We start from the raw sequence: 20062 nt of genomic DNA, 5'->3' as shown, positions 1-20062 counted from the left end.
ATCAATGCACACTACTTTTCACTTTGTTTTTTAAAATTAACTATTTTGTCGGGGCGCCTGGGTGGCTCAGTCGTTAAGCGTCTGCCTTCAGCTTAGGTCATGATCCCAGGGTCCTGGGATCGAGCCCCGCATCAGGCTCCCTGCTCAGCCAGGAGCCTGCTTCTCCCTCTCCCACTCCCCCTGCTTGGGTTCCCTCTCTCGCTGTGTCTCTCTCTGTCAAATAAATAAATAAAATCTTTTAAAAAAAATTTAAAAAATTAAATTAAATTAACTATTTTGTAGACAATTTCTTTTTTTTTTTTTTAATGAACATTTTAGGACAAATCAAAAGAAACTACAGGACATGAATGCTTTCACAATTACCTGGTCGTTTTTCCTTTGGGTCCTCCAGTGGGATCGGTTTCTTAGACACAGCATCTTTTACAGCTTGCCTTAGTTTCCTCTGTTCTTTTCGGTACTTCTTGAGAGTGCTTTGTTGTTTAAATTGCTTATTTTTTAGCTTGTTTTCAAGTTTGACTTTACTAGTTTTTAGTAACTTCCGAAAGCTGGGGATCTGTTTTTTATTTCTTCTCTAGAAGACAACAACACGAGTACTGCATACCCAGAAATTTAAACTGCAAACTCAGAACAAAATGTTCTCTTTAAAGTAAGTGCCATTCATATATCCTCTTACTGTTTGCAAAGTTCTCCAACATATTTGATTCCAACAGCCTAGTTAAGCAGTTATTGCTGTTACCTTCAAATTATTACTGAAAAAGCTAAAGCTGAGAGAGATTATATGACTTGTTAAAGACCCCTAAACTAAGGAGGGCAAAACAGAATTCGGATCTTTGGATTTCAACGCTTGCTGGTAACCCCTTATTCAGAAATGCAAATCCCAGCTCTTATTTTCTGTGAGAACCAGGGCAAATCACTTACTTTGCTATCCCCTTACCCTTTAGGGAAGAAAATGGGACTCATCTCGCGTCCCATTCGTTGAGAACAGGACCCTGTTACCCATCTGTAAAATAAAGGGTACGAAAGATGGTCTCGAAGAACCCTTTAATGTCCGACACCCTACAGACAGAAGACTCCGTGCTTCTATCATCGCGGCCCCCTGAAGCCAAGTGCGAGCACAGTGGGCGATCAAGGAAACTCCAGATCTAAGTGCCGGGAAGTTGGCAGAGCACAGAGAGGAGGGAGCCCCGAATCCAAGCCACCGCCCCCTTCACAAGGGCAAAAACTCGCCGAAAAACTACACCAGGCAGCGACTGTCAGACAAAGGGGCCCTAAGCCGCGGAGATCGGGCTCCTCAAGACACTTACCGCCTTCATCCTTAAATATGAAGAGTCCCGACCCTACACTTTCACCAGGGATAGAGGTAATCCAGGAATCGCGAGGCGGCAACTAACACACGTGCCCAAGTCCCAACACTGCGCAAGGCGGAAGCTACCGCTGGCTCCTCCCCATCCTCCGCCGCCGGAAATAGGGGTGGGACTTCCGCGCCCCGCCTCGGCCGCGCGCCCTCTTGCGGCGCCGGGCAGGTGGCACCCCGGTGAACGCGCGTGTGAGCCTGCAGTGTCCCAGAGCGGCGCGCTGGCCGAAGGCGGGTGGCCCCGGGGGAGCTTCACAAGGTCTGTGATTCCTGTCCTGTCGCCCAATTTCCTTTAAGTCCTGGAGAAGTCGGGCTCCACCTTTCAGAACGAAAGGGATTGATTTTTATCAATCACCTTACTGCACGTCGTGCCTGTCCTCACGCAGCGTATCTGATCTTTCTGTCAGAGATACTGACTTTGGCAGTTAGTTTTCCTCCGTCCAGGCTTGAGGGCAGGAAAGGTTTATTCCTTTTGTGTCATGCCTGCCCCCTCGACGGGCTCTCTGGGCGTGCTTGTGGAATGGCGAATGACTTCTCCTGACCCTCCGGAGCTCAAAATTCTCTTAATGCTGGATATTTTGTTTTGAAACATTTCTTGCCTTCATTTTAACCATTGTCTGATAAAGAGGTGTGTCGGTGAGACTCTGCATTTCAATATTTTGCAACTATTACCTTTGTGTAAATTTTTCTGTCTGCTTATTAATTCCGCCAAAGTCATTAATTCCAACAGGAAGATTTATGTACTGCAAAAATGTGGTTTTCAAAATGTTTGTCCCTCAAGGACTTTTTTTTCCCTGAATAAATTTAAGAATTCCACTTGAGTTTATTTTTTAAAGAAATAAAGTCTGTGATTCTTGAGCACATCTCTCAACTGAGACCTGACCCTGCAGTCCTAAGCCAGGAGAGACAGGCTCCGAAGTCTGAGCTCCCTGGTGGGTGTTAGTGTTAAATAGATTGAGAAGAAAACTGCCAATTTCTGGGTTCCACTTCAGAGACCAAGAATCCCATTTTGTCTGGAATTCTTTCCCTCCCTTCCAACTTCACCAGTTTCCCCCGTTGTGCTCTCTCCTTCCACACACACACTGTCAGAAACAGCAGAGCCGGGGCGCCTGGGTGGCTCAGTTGGTTAAGCGGCTGCTTTCGGCTCAGGTCATGATCCCAGGGTCCTGGGATCGAGCCCCACATCGGGCTCCCTGCTCTGCGGGAAGCCCGCTTCTCCCTCTCCCTCTGCCTGCCTCTCTGCCTACTTGTTCTCTCTATCTCTCTGTCAAATAAATAAATAAAATCTTTAAAAAAAAAAAGAAACAGCAGAGCCTGTCCCACTGGAGTATTACTTCATCAAGCATACGGCCTGTGCTCTTCCCAAGTGCCTAACAGTCCCTTCCCAAACAGCTGTCTTATCTTTGGTCACTCCCATCCTTCCAGCCTTCCCTCCAGTCTCTCCAAGGGTGAGGCATCCCCGCTTCGGTTTTTCTCTCAACTTTATCAGACTCCTGTACCACTAATTAACCCTTCTCTGTTTTCCCTCTCCAGTGGATACTTCCCCTCAACCTATTAGCACATTCAAGTCTCTTCCATAATTTTCTTTCTAATGACTTATCTTTTTTTTATTTTTTATTTATTTATTTGAGAGAGAGAGAGAGAGAACGAGTGGGGGGGAGGGGCAGAGGAGAGGGAGAAGCAGGCTCCCTGTCCGATGCAGGACTCGATTCCAGGACCCCGGGATCATGACCTGAGCTGAAGGCAGACGCTTAACAAACTAAGCCACCCAGGCGCCCCTGACTCTATCTACTTTTAATTGCTGTTTCATTTTCCTCCTTTCCTACTTGTCCTTATTTCCAAAAAAAAACTAGTATTCTGGTGTCTCCACTTCCTCTTTTCTATTATCACAGCCCAAGTTTGTGCTATTTTCTTGAGGAATTAAATCATATGCTTGGCCCATGTTAAGTTTATAATCAGCTTGAATCCCTAGATCATTTTTAAGCAATTGTTGCCAAGCTAAATCCCTCCCATCTTGAATTTGAACAATCTGTTATTTGAACACAAACTTAAAAATAGAAGTTTACATGATTCCTACTAATTTAATCTTAATGGTTTCTCAATTCTATGGTCTCCAGCTTTGTGTCATTTCCCATTAGCTCAACCCACTGCTAAACTCAGTTTGGGTTCTTGTTTGTTTGTTTTTAAGATTTTATTCATTTGAGAGAGAGAGAGCATGAGCATGGGGAGAGAGGCAGAGGCAGAAACAGACTCCCCTGCTGAGCAGGGAGTCCTATGCGGGGTTCGATCCCAGGACCCCGAGATCATGACCCAAGCCGAAGGCAGACGCCCAACTGACTGAGCCACCCAGGCACCCCTCAGTTTGGGTTCTAAACTTTGAGTTCTAAACCCTGCTGACAGCGTGATTTCAAGGTCCTCCTGGATCGTCCAGAGCTTTCCTGAACACTTGGGCTAAGTGTCCCTGGGGTACCCCAAACTAGCTTCACAGGGATTGTACTCAGAGATTCCTATGAGCCCTTTTGAGCAGTCTATTAAGAACCCATCTGGATCTGCCCGTAACACTCCACTGTCACTCTCGTTGGGGTCACTAAGAATCTCCAAAATGTTTTTCTTTTTTAAGTGTGCACTAAGCTGTATCATTTCTTTTTACTTTTTTTTTCTTTTTAACCTCACTAGATTTCTCCACTACATTTGATGCTGCACATTTCTTCTTTCTCACATTACAGTGTTAGTGTCCTTGGCTCTCCTACCAGCCTCTTCCCTGGGTTCTTGTCCCACCTGCATTCCTTCTTCCTCATGCCTCTTTAATGTAGGTGATTTTCAGGGTTCTGGTCTGGGCCCACGTTTCTACTTCTGATTCTACCTGCTCTTCCAGTGTGATCTCATCCATCTACATATTGCAGAAAGATTTCCAAATCCTTTGTCCAGTCCATACCTCTCCCTCCAAGCTTCCATTTTATAGCTACCTCCTTCAGGACATCTCCACATAGTTACCATAGAACTTCAAATCACCATGTTCAAAAGCAAACTATTTTCTTTACTTGGGCCTCTTCCAAGATTTCCTATTTCATTCATTTACCCACAGCTAGAATCCCAGTATTCCAGAAATCTTGGGACACAAGCTAGGGCTTTCTTGGCCATTCTCTATAATAAACTGATTTGAAAAATGTCACTAAATAGGCAGGGAACAATAAGGCTTCTGGTGTTCCTGTCCCACAAGATAATTCATATAAGTTGTAACAAGGGACCTTGAAACTAAAAGCACATAATAAGCTCAAAGGAGATGTCATATTTCCTAATGAGAAATTACTAAATGGTGCCAGATTATAAATGTAAATCTCCAAAATTCAGACATCAAGAATTTGAAAATATATGTATCATGGCCTCTTCCTTTAGCAACGTCAAAATATAGTTGAGAAAAATGTATATATAGGGTGCCTGGGTGGCTCAGTCAGTTAAGCGTCTGCCTTCGGCTTAGGTCATGATCCCAGGGTCCTCGGATCGAGCCCCGCATCGGGCTCCCTGCTCAGCAGGAAGCCTGCTTCTCCCTCTCCCACTCGCCCTGCTTGTGTTCCCTCTCTCGCTGTGTCTCTATCATATAAATAAAATCTTAAAAAAAAAAAGTATATATAGTTGAGAAAGATAATTATGCATGACCAAATAGAGATTAATAGAAGAGTTTGTAGGGGCACCTGGGTGGCTCAGTCAGTTAAGCATCTGCCTTTGACTCAGGTCATGATCCCAGGGTCCTGGGATAGAGCCCCGTATCTGGCTCCCTGCTCTGCGTGCTTCTCCCTCTGCCTGGCGCTCTCCCTGCTTGTGCTCTCTCTCTTCTATTTTTTAAAAAAATATTTATAGGTGCTAAAAGAGAAAGAAAAGCTTGGGAAGAAATGACAGAGCAATGTATACTTAAATGGACCCTTATAGAAAGGACAAAGTTCGTAGAGATGGGATAATATTTTCTGAGCAAAATCACACAGGTAATGCAAATAATTTTTATTGTGACCCATCAGGAAATTAGCTTAAAATAACTAATAACCATAATGATTAATTATGGAATTAAAATTGTAAACAAAAGACTGATGCCAAAAAATAATAATATAGCAGATGTTGTTGGTATCCCATCAACATCCTTTCAGCACTTATTACACACATGCAGAAAAAAGTCCTCTACAAGTGTTTGCAACTTTTCACTTGAAGACTTTTTCATAAACCCTGCAAAGCAGGCCAGAAGTGCCAAAGAATTTTCACTCCTGAGAGCAGCCTTTGCAGTGATAAATTGAAGTTGAAGGATAAATATACCAATTGTGGTAGGCTGAAAAATGTCCTCCCCAGATATTGGGCCCTAATCCCTAAAGCCTGTGAATATTACCTCAGATGGCTAAAGGTGTGATTAAGGATCTTGAGATGGGGAGATTATCCTGGACTATCCAGGTAGGCCCTAAATGGAATTACATGTGTCTATGTATGAGCTAGGAGGAGGGGGATTTCACAGATAGAAGAGGAAGAGGCAATGTGACTACAGAGCAGAGATTGTAGTGATGTAGCCACAAATCAAGAAATGCCCCAGCACCAGAAAGGGGAAGAGGCAAGGGACAGATTATCCCCTAGATTCTTGGGAGGGAGCACAACCCTGCTGACAGCTTGATTTCAGTGATAATGATTTCTGATTTCCTACCTCTCAACTTGTGAGAGAATGAATTTTGTGGGCACCTGACTGGTTCAGGTAGAACATGTGACTCTGGATCTCAGAGTTGTAGGTTCAAGCCCTACATTGGGTGTAGAGATTCCTAAAAAAAAAAAAAAAAAATTTAAAATAAATTTCTGTTGTTTTCAACCATCAAATTTGTGGCAATTTGTCACAACAGCCATCAAAAACTAAAACACCAATATTTTACTGATCAGTACCAGTGACCTCATTCCACAGAAGTAGGATGACTCTGAGGCATCTTCTACATTGTCTCCCAGAGATCCACAGAAGGAATGAGCTCCACCTACAAAGCTAACCTACTCATCAGCCCACTCTCTCACTGTCCTTCTCTTCCCAGTCTCACTTCCCCACCCTTCTATCAATGGTTTCTGGACTCTTCTTTGAAATAAACCGCTTGCACTGAAATTCTTGTGTATTAGTTTCCTGGGGCTGCCATAACAAAGTACCACAAGTTGCGTGATGTAACAAATTTATTCTCTCGCAGTCTGGAGGCTGAAAGTTAGAAATAAAGGTGTTGGCACAGTCGGTTCCTTTTTAGGGATCTGAAGGAGAATCTCTTCCATGCTTCTGTCCTAGCTTCTGGTGACAGCTAAAAGTCCTAGGAATTCTTCAGCTTGTGAGTGCAAGACTTCAATCTCTGCCTCCATCCTTACATAGCATTCTCCCTGTGTCTATGTCTTCATATGGCTGTCTTCCCCTCATAATGGATTAAGGGAATCATGCTAATGACCTCATCTCAACTTGATTACCTCTGCACAACCCCTGTTTCCAAATAAGGTCACATCCATAGGTACTGAGGGTTAAGATTTTATCATTTTATGGGGGGGCGCAAAATTCAACCCATAAGACCTTGACTCAGGGTCAAATTCGAGGACCCCAACCTAAGACTTATCACTTATTAAGCACTTTTTATGTTTCCCTTAGTACAAATTATTTCATTTTATCCTCAATAACCTTATGAGATAAATATTAGCTCCATTTTAAAGTTAATGAATCTGAGGATTAGGTATACTGTAACAAAGTCTGCATTTCTCCAGGTGGGAAATGTAATAAAATGCTAGCTCCACCGGAGTGCTTTTTCAGCAAAGGGGATCGAATGCCTTAAACTCATTTTCCTAATCTGCTATATTATAGAACTGGAAAAAATTAAAGAGGATCTTCCTAGGGTTTTGATATATGTTCTTTTCTACTTAGGATTTTTGTTGATAAATTAAACTTACAACACATGACATTTCTTCTTTCTTGTATTAGTTGTTCAGAGCTATTATTTATTCATGGCTTTCCAAAATCTCTAGGCAAGGGGAAGTAGATTCCATGCACAATGTCATGTACAGTTTCTGATAGTCCCTTTGGCCGCAACCGTTCCTCTCTCCCCTCCCTGTACCAGACTCTGCTAGGAGCTCTCTATGAAAGAATGTTCTGTAAAACAAGGACACTTTGTCTCTAGACCTCTATTCTAAAGCTGCTGGGAAGTATCCCTGAGCAGGGAAGGGACTATAGAGTGAAACTAATATCTAAAGTAACATGTAGGTCATCTCACACCTCCCACAACATGCCCCTGCTTATTCTAATATTCTCTCTTACACCTATCACCAAAGCTCAAGTCCTCCCTCTGGTTAGGAGTTTGGAAATACTTCATTCATGGGCTTACCACATACACACAGGAGGCCTGCTTATGTGGCATTTAAGTTTCTGATTGCTTTTCTTTTCCAAGTTGCTGCTGCTAAAATCCCCTTGGGTGAATAAATGGATACATAAATGAAATAAGTGGACATTTATGAATAGAATTTTGAGAGGCCTGGATGATCTAAAATATCTCCTCCTACAGCTGTCACTCCAGAAAGAAGATAAAAGATCTGCCCCTAAGGAATCTCTTTCTTGGGCCCATTAGGGGCAAAAGAGACTTTTTAATATTCTATTTGGGACCTTTTAACACCCAGAAAAAAAGGAAATTGGTGGCTTCTGGAGGTAGCAAAAATGGGATGTGAAGGAGGGGAAGGATGTAACTGGAAGGGACAGGCTCCTATAAAGTAGCTAGTTTTTATTTTTATTTTTTTTAATATTTTATTTATTTATTTGACAGAGAGAAAGACAGCAAGAGAGGGAACACAAGCAGGGGGAGTGGGAGAGGGAGAAGCAGGCTTCCCGCCGAGCAGGGCGCCCGATGCAGGGCTCGATCCCAGGACCCTGGGATCATGACCTGAGCCGAAGGCAGACGCTTAACGACTGAGCCACCCAGGCGCCCCAAGTAGCTAGTTTTTAAACGTAATTTAAGGATGTATATTTATATCATAATAGAGTTATAGTTTTAGTGGGCATATGAGTTACCTATTTCTGCTTAATAAGTTACCCTAAAACTTGGCAACTCAAAACGATAAACATTTATTATTTCACGGTTTCTGTGGGTTTGCAATTTAGGAGTGGCTCAGCAGAATAGTTCTGGTTCTGGAAGTTGAAGTCTACGTGTTGGTTAAGGCTGCACTCATTTGAAGACTTTACTGAGGCTCCAGGATTAACTCCTAAGGTGGCTCACTCATATGGCTCTTGGCAAAATGCCTCAGTTCCTTACTGGCTGTTGGCAGGAAGCTTCAGTTTCTCACTATGTGGACATCTCCTTAGGACTGCATCAGTATCTTCATGACATAGCAGCTTGTTTCCCCCAAAGCAAGTTATCCAAGAGAGCAAGGGGAAAGCTCTAATGCCTTTTAAGATCTAGTCATATAGTGGTGTTCAGACCTGGCTACCTATTTAAGTCACCTGGGAACTTTGGGAGACTAACAATACCCCATCCCACACAGTTAAAATCAAATCTCTGAGGGTGATGCCTAAGCATTGGTGTTTTTTTACTCTTCTTAAGCTACCCAGGTGACTCTAATACAGCCATGTTTGAGATTCCTACCTGGGGCACTGACTCTCAAATATAGCTGCACATTGGAATCACTTGGGGCAGGAATTGAAAACACTGATTCTTTAATCCTGTTATGGGCTGAATTGTGCCCCCCCCCAAGTGCATATATTGAAATCCTACCCCTAGTACCTCAGAATGTGACTATACTTAGAGATGGGTTCTTTAAAGAGATCAAATGAGGTCATTAGGGTAGGCCCTGATCCTTATAAAAACAGGGATCCTTGTAAGAAGAGGAGATTAGGATACAGGTTCAGAGGTAAGACCATGTGAAGGAACCAAGAGGAAAAAAACTCTTGATTTCAGCTCAGGTCATGATCTCAGGGTCCTGGGAGCATGGGGCTCCATGCTCAGCAGGGAGTCTGCTTGAGATTCTCTCTCTCTCTCCTCCCGCCTCTCCTCCCACTCATGCTCTTTCTCTCACTCTCGCTCTCTCTCAAATAAATAAAGGCTTTATTTATTTGAGAGAGAGAGCATAAGAGTGGGTAGGGTCAGAGGGAGAAGCAGACCCCCCACTGAGCAGGGAGCCCAATGCGGGACTCAATCCCGGGACTCCAGGATCGTGACCTGAGCCGAAGGCAGTCGCTTAACCCACTGAGCCACCCAGGTGCCCTAAAATAAATAAATCTTTAAAAAAATCAGTGTTGGGTTCAGTGAACATTTATTGAGCATCTTTATTAGGACCTGAGTGGGCACTGAAATTCAAACACAAATTATTTTCCTGTCAGTCGGGACTAAAGAAATTGGAGTTTTTGTGGAGATAGGCAAGACGCATTTTTTGAACACAGGACACTATAAGACTATGATAGTTTAAAGCTGAATGTTCCTGAGGTGAGATGTAAATCATGGACAAAATGAGGGACTGATTTTCTTCTGAGCAGAGGAGAGAGGTTATTTTGTAACCATGTGACTGCCCATTCTTGAAACTTCGTAGGATCTGAACTGAGAAATAAGGAAATACAGAGATGGTTACTCATTCCATCATGTAACCCTTGACACCTGGGTCATTATTTTTTATCTACAAATAATATTTACTGGTTTGTTGAGTTAAATTTAACTGATGAATTAAGATGAATCCTAAGAATAGACTCATGTACCCCATTTGATTATTATAAATTTTGATTACTATGGTTTAGAATAATGTTTTCTATTACCTTTGTTTTTGTTTTTTGATTTTTGTTTTTGTTTGTTTGTTTTTTGCCATGGTCAGCTCTTTTCTCTAGAATTTAGAGCAATCACAGAGGCATTAACTCTTTGAGGCCCATGACCCACACTCTGCCAGTGGAATTATTGTGTTTGGTTAAAACAGTGTGCCTGTGTGTGTGTGTGATGTATTTAATTGCTTTCTGAATGCCTTTAGGTGGGGCACACACTCAGTATGCATCCTCTTGTTCCCCACTACTTCCTTGTCTACTGTCCATCAGCCACATTGGTCCCTAAAGGCTTCAGTGTGAGACCCATGCACCTAGATTTAAAATTTCAGGATTATAGTGCATATTATTTTGGCCTTCTTCTTTTTTTTTTCTTTAAGATTTTATTCATTTATTTCAGAGAGGGAGAAAGAGAGCCAGCAGGGAGAGGGGCAGAGGGGGAGGGAGAGGAGGAGAGAGAGGGAATCTCAAGCAGACTCCACACTCAGCACAGAGCCTGATGTGGGGCTGAACACTGGGCTTGATCCCATGTCCCTGAGATCACGACCTGAGCTGAAACCAAGAGCCGAAACTGACTGAGCCACCCAGGCACCCCTATTTTGGCCTACTCTTACTCTCCATCCAAAGGGTGAGCTGTTTCCAGTAGATGACTTTTGGTTTTAGGTCAGAAGTACTGTTTCGGTGGTCATTGCTGCTAAACACTTGCTTTCTCTCCGTCTCCTCTTTCCTTTCCCTCCTAGTCAGTGTTTGTGGTGAATATTCTTATTTCCTACAATTTTCATCTCCACATCCTCAATGATACATGGAAAAAAGCACAAACATGAAGGTCAGACAGACTTCGTTTTTACTAATTTTTAAAACGGAGGTAACAATGCCTGTGAGTGAAATATGTATATATAACACCTGGCATGGAAAAGGTGTGGTAAACTTAAGAAACATTCCCTCCTTCTTTTTGGCAAATACTTTCAAGAACTTCTCTGAGTTCTTGCACAGTCCTTCCACTTTTTACTCTCCTTTCCTATCTTGATTCTTCTCAGTTCATTCATTTATCCTTTTATTAATTCACTTATCCAACAAATATAAATTGGCCACTTGTTCTATATCAACCACTATGTCAGGGGCTGAGGAAAAGAATGATACCATCCCCGCCCTAGTTGAGTATGTGGTCTGCTAGCAGAAAGCAGATATTAAAGAATCACACTAACCAATGTGAAGTTTTGAAATTCTATAATTTTAGTTGTAATTAGTGTCAAAGTATTAAGTGTTAGGACCTATCATAATAGCAGGATGTGGCCTTGTCAGGGAGGTCACTGAAGGCTTTTCCTGAAGGAATGATGACTTGAGATCTGAAGAAAATAGGTAATTCTGGTAGGAGGTGTGGGGAGTGATTATAATTTCTAGCAGATCGAACAGCATGCACAAAGCCCTGTGATCAAAGGGAGCACAGGTTTATTACTGGTCAGAGTTTCCTGCTTGCTTACTTTCTTCCTCTCTCTTGCTTCCTTCTTCCTTTTCCTTCTTTCCCCTTGAATGCAGAGGATCATTAACAACTTCCTCAGTTCTTAAAACATTATCATCATTTATTCATGCAAAGACTCTCAGCTGCATTTTTTATTTGGTACTATATTCAGTTTTATTTCCTTTCAGCAATTCCTTTCTCTCTTCCATAGACAACGATTTTAACACATTTAACATAGATTCTAAAAATTTATTTGTGTTCTTGTAAAAAGGAAACATTTCTGTTTTGTGTATAGGTATTTTTAATTTATGTAAATGACACTGTATTGTTCTCCTTTCTTTTTCCACTGGACACTATGGTTTTTTTATTTTAAGATTTATTTATTTATTTGAGAGAGAGAGAGAGAGAAAGAACATAAGCTGGAGGGAGGAGCAGGCTCCCAGCTGAGCAAGGAGCCTGACACAGGGCTCAATCCCAGGACTCAGATCATGACCTGAGCCAAAGGCAGACTCGTAACTGTAACCGCTTAACCAACTGAGCCACCCAGGTGCCCTGACACTATGTTTTTAATATCCATCCAGGTTGCTCTGTGTATCTAATCTGTTGTTACAAATTGTTGCATTGTTCTCCATCATGGTTCATCTACCACTTATTATACATTTACTCCAACTGGACTCTCTCCAATTCCTTTCCACCTCAAACAACAACAATCACACACTTTAATGAGCATCCTCTAACATGTCCTCTTAGGGATCTCTGAGAAAATTCATTTGAAGGGTATAACCAGGAGTGGAATTGCTGGGTCATAGGTTACATGTGCACTTGATTTGACTAAGTCATGCCGGCTGGGTCTCCAGGATAGTTCCAGATATTGGAGGTTTTCTGTTCTATGGTTACTTTATCCCTACTGCTTTCTAACACTGCGTCCTGGATTCTTCTATTCAATTCTTTTTTCTCTTCTATCCCTTTTATCCTTCACATACCCATTGTGAGCAAGCCACCCAGTAGCCTAGACACAGATTTAGTTGACCACATTCCCTTCAGGAATTCACAACATACACTTATATCCTAAAGATAATCATATCTTCTAAAGGAGATTTCTGTTGTCTTTCCCTAAACATTTAAAGCACTGTAGGGCGCCTGGGTGGCTCAGATGGTTAAGCGTCTGCCTTCGGCTCAGGTCATGATCCCAGGGTCCTGGGATCGAGTCCCGCATCGGGCTCCCTGCTCCTTGGGAGCCTGCTTCTGCCTCTCTCTCTCTCTCTCTCTCATGAATGAATAAATAAAATCTTAAAAATAAATAAATAAAGCACTGTAAGATTATCTTTCAGCTCATAATTTATACACTTCTCCATGGTCCCCTTTCAATTCACAAATATTTCTTAGGATTATCTAGTCACTAAAGTGGACTGGAAATAGGTTGGACCAAATAAATTTTTGACTTAGTCTCAAAAAAAAAAAAAAGAAAGCAATGTAAATGGCTAAGTAATATGGGAGAGGGGTGAGGTGTGGGACAGGTTCAGCTTCATTACTAGTCAAAGAAAGGTAATTTGAAATCGTTAAGAATAGCTTAAAAATACCTAAAAATTGGTTTTCTATATTCTTTTCTATTATAAAATGGCTTCCTATTATACTTTGGTAATAAAAATAAAGACATCATTGAAATATAAAGGGAAATATTTAATCTGCTCCAAGTCTGGCCCCAAACATTTCTGAAAATACTAACACTTGACAAATTTAGTCCTCCTTATGCCGAATTTATGCAAAAACTCTCATTTGATTATAGCAGTAGCAACTATTTGCAGAACCTGTCACTGTTTTTGTGAGTCTGTCAATAGCTTTTTTTTTAAAGCTCTCCTCTTTATGAGGGGGAGAGAGAGAGAGGAGGGGCAGAGGGAATCTCAAGCAGAATCTGAAGCAGAACTTCAAGCATACTTCCTGCTAATGCAGGTCTTGATCTCATGCCCCCGAGATCATGACCCAAGCAGAAATCATGAGTCCCTCACCATGTCAATAGCTTTTTTTTAAAAGCTCTCCTCTTTATGAGGGGGAGAGAGAGAGAGGAGGGGCAGAGGGAATCTCAAGCAGAATCTGAAGCAGAACTTCAAGCATACGTCCTGCTAATGCAGGTCTTGATCTCATGCCCCCGAGATCATGACCGAAGCAGAAATCATGAGTCCCAACAGACTGAGCCACTTAACCAGATGCCCCTCAATAAATGCTTATAGATGATTTTTCTTCCAAATGTAACTGAATGCCCTCCTGTAGCATAAAAAATATTTGCAACTCTTGTTTTGTCATAACTCATAGCTATGGCATGTATATGGAAACAATTTCAAGAGCATTCTTGTAGAGGGTTACCACTGAATCAATTTTTTAAATTTCATAAAAAGGAAGGTATAAAAATTTTAAAAAACCTCCATTAGTCTTCTTTCATGTCTATCCTTTGTGGCCTTATCAAGCTAGAAATGCAGTTTTATACATCACTGTCATTATGATATGTAATTGTATATCTCTACCTTTTATTTAATATTACTTTGTAAAATTTATCCATATTTCTGCATTTTTATCATTTTAATCATCTGCCTATTTCACTGATATACTAGATTTTCCTACACTTCCTGTATTATTGACAATTTCAGTAATTCTTTTTAAAGATTTTATTTATTTATTTGAGAGAGAGCGAGAGAGAGCACAAGCAGGGGGAGGGGCAGAGGGAGAGGGAGAAGCAGGCTCCCCGATGAGCAGGGAGCCAGACGTGGGGGCTCAATCCCAGGACCCTGAGACCATGACCTGGGCCGAAGGCAGACGCTTAACTAACTGAGCCACCTAGGCACCCCGACAATTTCAGTGATTTTTAATTTTTAACTATTAAATATGTTGCTATAAGCATCTTTGTATAGCTTTTATTTTATTCTTTTGAATGATTTTCCTTATGATAGATTCCCAGGAGTAGGATTACAGTGCCTCTTATTATGTGCCATCAGTTTGCTTTTCCAGAAGATCAGTGTGCATTTCTAAAGCATTTCATCTGTCTCTTGGTTTGTGGCTGTCCCTGTGTGGCTTACCAAACAGCAGCTGCTTTGTGATTTTACTATCATTTATTTCCCACACATAACTTATCCTGCTGAGTTAATCTGTAATAAACATCCTTTCAATACTTGTTATCTAGCTATAATCCACAATCTTAGACTTACTCACCCCCTGTTACCAGCTGAGGCTTTACCAGGCATGCATGGAATTTAAACCATTTGTGGACATTGAAGATGATTTCAGTGCCAATCCAAGTCACATGGTCCCATAGAAGGTTGTTCATGACCATTGCTTTACAGAACTTTCTTTTAGATTTTGATATCAAATTTATTCTGAGTCTTCTCAGTGGATTTCCAGTTGAACATATTGACCACATTTTTGTTTAATCAGTTTATCATCAAACCTCATAAGCTCATCAAAGCTTTCAGATCAGTATATAGTAAGGATAACCTATGGTTATTTTAGATCTCACTAGTGCCTACTCATACAACACAAGCCATCTTTAGGTTAAACATTTATCCATGAAGATGAAATTGTATGCATTGAAGAGTATAAATAGGAATCAGCCTCAGGCAGTTTCTGAACAATGGCCTTGAGGATTATAGATATGCTTAATCTATTGAGTTGGGAATTTCCTGGGTACTAGATATGTATTTTTTTTAAAAAGATTTTATTTATCGGGGCGCCTGGGTGGCTCAGTAGTTAAGTGTCTGCCTTTGGCTCAGGTCATGATCCCAGGGTCCTGGGATGGAGCCCCGCATTGGGCTCCCTGCTCCGCGGGAAGACTGCTTCTCCCCCTCTCCCACTCCCCCTGCTTGTGTTCCCTCTCGCTGTGTCTCTCTCTGTCAAATTAAAAAAAAAAAAATCTTTAAAAAAGAAAAAAAATTTATTTATTTATGTGTGTGTATACAAATGCCAGTCCAAAATGCTATAAGATTGGAGCTGTTGACAGTGGCTACAAAGAAAAAAGGTGCTTTGAAAGCATATAACTCAAGTCTAATCAATTAGAGGGAAAGTCAGAGAAGAGTTCTCTGGGGAGGTAACATTAAAACTGAATCCTGGGGGCACCTGGGTGGCTCAGTCAGTTAAGTAGCCAACTCTTGATCTCAGGGTCGTGAGTTCAGGCCCCACGTTAGACTCATGCTGGGTGTGGAACCTATTTAAAAAATAATAGACAGACAGACAAACTGAGTCCTGAAGAAAGAGTAGGAGTTAGCCCAGGTCATCAAGGTGGAGAAGAGACCTCTCTAGCAGGGGGACCAACATACATGAAGACCCTTAGGGAGAGGGGGCTTTGCACATAATTTTGGAAACAGAGAAAAGAGCAATGTGTCTGAAACATGATGAGTGGGGAGAAGAGAAATGAGAAATGAGGCTGGAGAGACAGATAAAAGTTAGTATAACAAAAATCCCAGGTCATTATGCAGAACATCCTAGATATATGAGCTTGCAGAAGAAGTTTTGTAGTAGCTGGGATGAAAAGAAGATCAGTATGACTAAAGCCCAGGGATTTTGGGGAGAGAAGAGAGAGAGGAGGCTAGATAGGTACATAGACTGTGAAGAGCTTTGTAGGTCATGAGAAAAGAGTTTGTCTTTGGTCTTAAGAGAATAGGAAGCCATTACATTTAGATTAAGAAAGAAGAACCCTCCCTAAGTATACTCAGAAAAATATAGCCAAAAATGTAGGAGAAAAAAAAAATGGAGACAATAGGGCAATGAAAACTGAGGAAGAAACGTTTATTTTAAAAGGTCGAAAGGGGGTCGCCTGGGTGGCTCAGTCGTTAAGCGTCTGCCTTCGGCTCAGGTCATGATCCCGGGGTCCTGGGATTGAGCCCCGCATTGGGCTCCTTGCTCAGCAGGGAGTCTGGTTCTCCCTCTCCCTCTGCCCCTGCTTGTGTCCCCTCTCTTGCTGTGTCTCTCTGTCAAATAAATAAATAAAATATTTTTTAAAAAATAAATAAAAGGTTGAAAGGTTAACATGATGTTCACTAAAAAAGCAGGGCAGTGACATGATCAGATTTGTGTTCATAAAAAAGTACTTTGGCTGCAGCCATGGAGAATTGTTTGGATGTGCCCCCAAATGAATGTGGGGAGACCAGCTGGAGGTTAATTCTGTCACCCAGGAAAAGATGATGGCAATTTAGTCCGGGTAGGTGGATATAGTGTGAAGTGAATAAATTTAAAAGATATTTACATTAGATCCTCAGACTTTATTCATATTATAGCTGAAAGTGTGTAAGGATCTTTCAGCTATCCAAATTCAGAGGATCTAACATAAACCAAACGATGACTACAGTTGATAACACCGTATTATATTTTTAAAAAGAACAATAAAAACATTTTATATAAAAAATACAAGACACGTAGGAGATAAAAAAGACAGACTTCAGTAACTTCTTTGTGTATTAGCTTCCTAGGGCTGTGATAACAAATTACCAAAACTTAGGTAGCTTAAAACAACAGAAATTTATTCTGTCACAGTTCTGCAGACCAGAAATATGAAATCAAGGTGTTGGCAGGATTGATTTTTTCTGAAGGCTCTGAGGGAGAATTCACTTCATACTACTCTCCTAACTTATGGTAGCTGTTAGCAATTCCTTTTTTTTTTTTTTTTAAATTTATTTACTTATTTATTAGAGAGAGAGCGCACACAGTGGGGAGGGAATCTCAAGCGACTCCCTGCTGAGCATGGAGCCTGAGGCAGGGCTTGATCCCATGATCCTGAGCCAAAATCAAGAGTTGGACGCTCAACCCACTGAACTACCCAGGTGCCCCTAGCTGTAAGTAATTCTTTGTGTTCCTTGGCTGGTAGACATGTCACTCCAATCTCTACCTCCATCTTCACATGGCCTTCTTCCCCATGTCTCTATGTGTCTTTTTTTTTTCTGTCTTTTTAAAGGACACCTATCATATCTATTTATTAGCTCTATGAGGAGAGGGAGAAGTCTAATCTAGGATGATCTCATGTTAAGAGCCTTACCTTAATTACATCTGCAAAGATCCTTTTTTAAATAGTCACATTCACAGGTACTAGGGGTTAGGACCTGGACATATCTCTTGGGAGGACACAGTTGAACCCACTATACTTGGCTAAGGGGATAAGAAAGAGAGAAGTATCAAGGATGACTCTTGGATTATAGGTTTGTGCAACTAGATGTACAGTACTGTTATTCAGTAAGATATAGATTATTATAATAAGAATAGATTTAAAGGAGGCGATTATGAATTTAGTCTTGTACATATTAGGTTTTAGGTGGCTTTGACCCCAGCAAGCAGAAATGTTGGGTAGACAGCATGTCAGATCTAGAGTGACTGAGTGGATGGTGGTGGTACATAAAAAGATAGAAAACAATGGAAGAAAACCAGGAGAGACTCATTTTAGTCATGTTATGTTTATGATGCCTAGAAATATCTGTATGGAAATGTCATATATTTGGATTGTAATGTAGGAGCGGTACGTTAAATTCTAGTCATCAGTTTATAGATGATCATCTAAATCATGAGAATTAATGAGATTGCCTGGAGTACAGAGGGTTGAGTGAGAAGAGAAGAGGCTTCAGACTTATTCTGTTAAGAAATTTCATTAAAGAGGAAGAAATCCTGCCTTCCCAGGAAGAAACTGAGACAAGGTGGTCAAAAAGGTAAGAGGAAAACAGAGACTATGGCAACAATAGAGTAATGAAAACTACCTTAAGGAAAAAGTGTTTCTTTTATTTATTTTTTTTAAAGATTTTATTTATTTATTTGAGAGAGAGAATGAGAGAGAGAGAGCATGAGGGGGGGAGGGTCAGAGGGAGAAGCAGACTCCCTGCCGAGCAGGGAGCCCGATGCGGGACTCGATCCTGGGACTCCAGGATCATGACCTGAGCCGAAGGCAGTCGCTTAACCAACTGAGCCACCCAGGCGCCCTCTTTTATTTTTTTTTTTAAAGATTTTATTTATTTATTTGAGAGCAAGAGAGCACAAGTGGGGGGCGGAGTGGCAGAGGAAGAGGGAGAAGCAGGCTCCCTGCTGAGCAGGGAGCCCAATGCGGGACACGATCCCAGGACTCTGGGATCATGACCTGAGCCGAAGGCAGATGCTTAACCGACTGAGCCACCCAGGCGCCCAAAAAGTATTTCTTTTAAAAAGTTAAAAGCTAGGGCGCCTGGGTGGCTCAGTCGGTTAAGCGACTGCCTTCGGCTCAGGTCATGATCCCGGAGTCCCGGGATCGAGTCCCACATCGGGCTCCCTGCTCGGCAGGGGGTCTGCTTCTCCCTCTGCCCTCTTCCCTCTCGTGCTCTCTGTCTCTCATTCTCTCTCTCTCAAATAAATAAATAAAATCTTTAAAAAAAAAAAAAAAGTTAAAAGCTAGAGAAAGGAGTGTTTCAACATGGAAGGAGTGATCAACAGTATAAATGCTGTTGAAAGATCAAGCAAGATGGAGACTTAAAACTTTCTACTCAATCAAGAATAAGAAAGTCATTAATGAGAGAAAAGAATAGTGTACAGAAGCTAGAACAGAGTAAATGGGAGGTGAGGAAATGGAGACATCTTTAAAACATTTTTTGGAAATGACCTTAAACTTAGAAAAAGTTGCAAACATAGGGGCACCTGGGTGGCTCAGTTAAGCATCTGCCTTCAGCTCAGCTCATGATTTCAGGGTCCTGGATTAAGCCCCCACATTGGGCTCCCTGCTCAGCTCTCCCTCTACCCCCCCCCCGCTCTTTCTCTCTCTCTCTCTCTCTCTCTCTCACTTACTCTCTCAAATAAATAAAATCTTAAAAACAAAGAAAAAGTTGCAAACATAAAAATAACACAAAGAATACTCATATATCTTTCCCGGATTTCTCTACTGCTAACATTTTATCCCATTTCACTTTGTCACGAGCCCTGTGTGTGTATGCATGAATAATTTTTTTTCTGAATTTTTTGAGGGTAAATTACATATATCATGGCCCTTATCCTAAATACTCCACTGCATCTTTCCTAAGAATAGAAATATTTTCTTACAGAACTGATATAGCAATTATAAATTGTAAATATCAATTATAATTGTAACTATCAATATTTACATTGACACCTTTATTTAACCCACTGTACATATGACAATTGTGTTGGTTGATGTAGTGTGTCCTTTGTAGACTGTTTTCTTTTGTCTACTGAGTACAAAGTCAAGTTTACGGGCAGGTATTACATATAATTGTCATTTTGTTTTAATCTTCTTTCATCTCAACTATGTCCACAGCTTTTCTTTGTCTTTCATGATACTGGCATTTTTTTGAAGAATAAGAATCCCCCATTTCCTTTTTTAAATAGAATTTTCTTCATTTTAAATTTGATGATTTTTGTGTGATTAGGTTGAGCTTATACATTCTCAGCCACACTGTGTCTTTTTCATGGTATCACATCTAAGTGTGCACAATGTGTAAACAGCTTTTTAAAGAAGCTTGCTTGCTCAGGGAAGCAG

General features: G+C 41.3%; 2 protein-coding genes across 4 annotated transcripts in view; one reads left to right on the top strand and one right to left on the bottom strand.

Moving 5' to 3' along the window:
- Window positions 1-1441, bottom strand: part of NOC3L (NOC3 like DNA replication regulator) — a 29600-nt gene extending 28159 nt beyond the window's left edge. For both annotated transcript variants that reach the window (XM_078077342.1, XM_036111715.2), the window contains exons 1-2: window positions 1305-1441; window positions 364-571 (exon numbers count right to left, since the gene is read on the bottom strand). In XM_078077342.1, the coding sequence (XP_077933468.1) occupies window positions 364-571; window positions 1305-1313 (217 nt within the window). In that variant the 5' untranslated portion in view covers window positions 1314-1441. The remainder of the gene's footprint in view (window positions 1-363; window positions 572-1304) is intronic.
- Window positions 1442-1488: 47 nt separating this feature from the next.
- The window catches only part of TBC1D12 (TBC1 domain family member 12), a 121707-nt gene continuing 103133 nt past the window's right edge, over window positions 1489-20062 (top strand). Inside the window, exon 1 of one of the 2 annotated variants that reach the window (XM_036111720.2) lies at window positions 1489-1613. The gene's annotated coding sequence lies outside the window, so the exon portion shown is untranslated. The remainder of the gene's footprint in view (window positions 1614-20062) is intronic. The other variant, XM_078077344.1, reaches the window with a different exon arrangement.

The sequence above is a fragment of the Halichoerus grypus genome, chromosome 7, assembly GCF_964656455.1.
Source record: "Halichoerus grypus chromosome 7, mHalGry1.hap1.1, whole genome shotgun sequence".
Classification (NCBI taxonomy): domain Eukaryota; kingdom Metazoa; phylum Chordata; class Mammalia; order Carnivora; family Phocidae; genus Halichoerus; species Halichoerus grypus.
The sequence above is the reverse complement of the archived record's forward strand: the minus strand, read 5'-3'. Positions and strand labels throughout refer to the sequence as shown.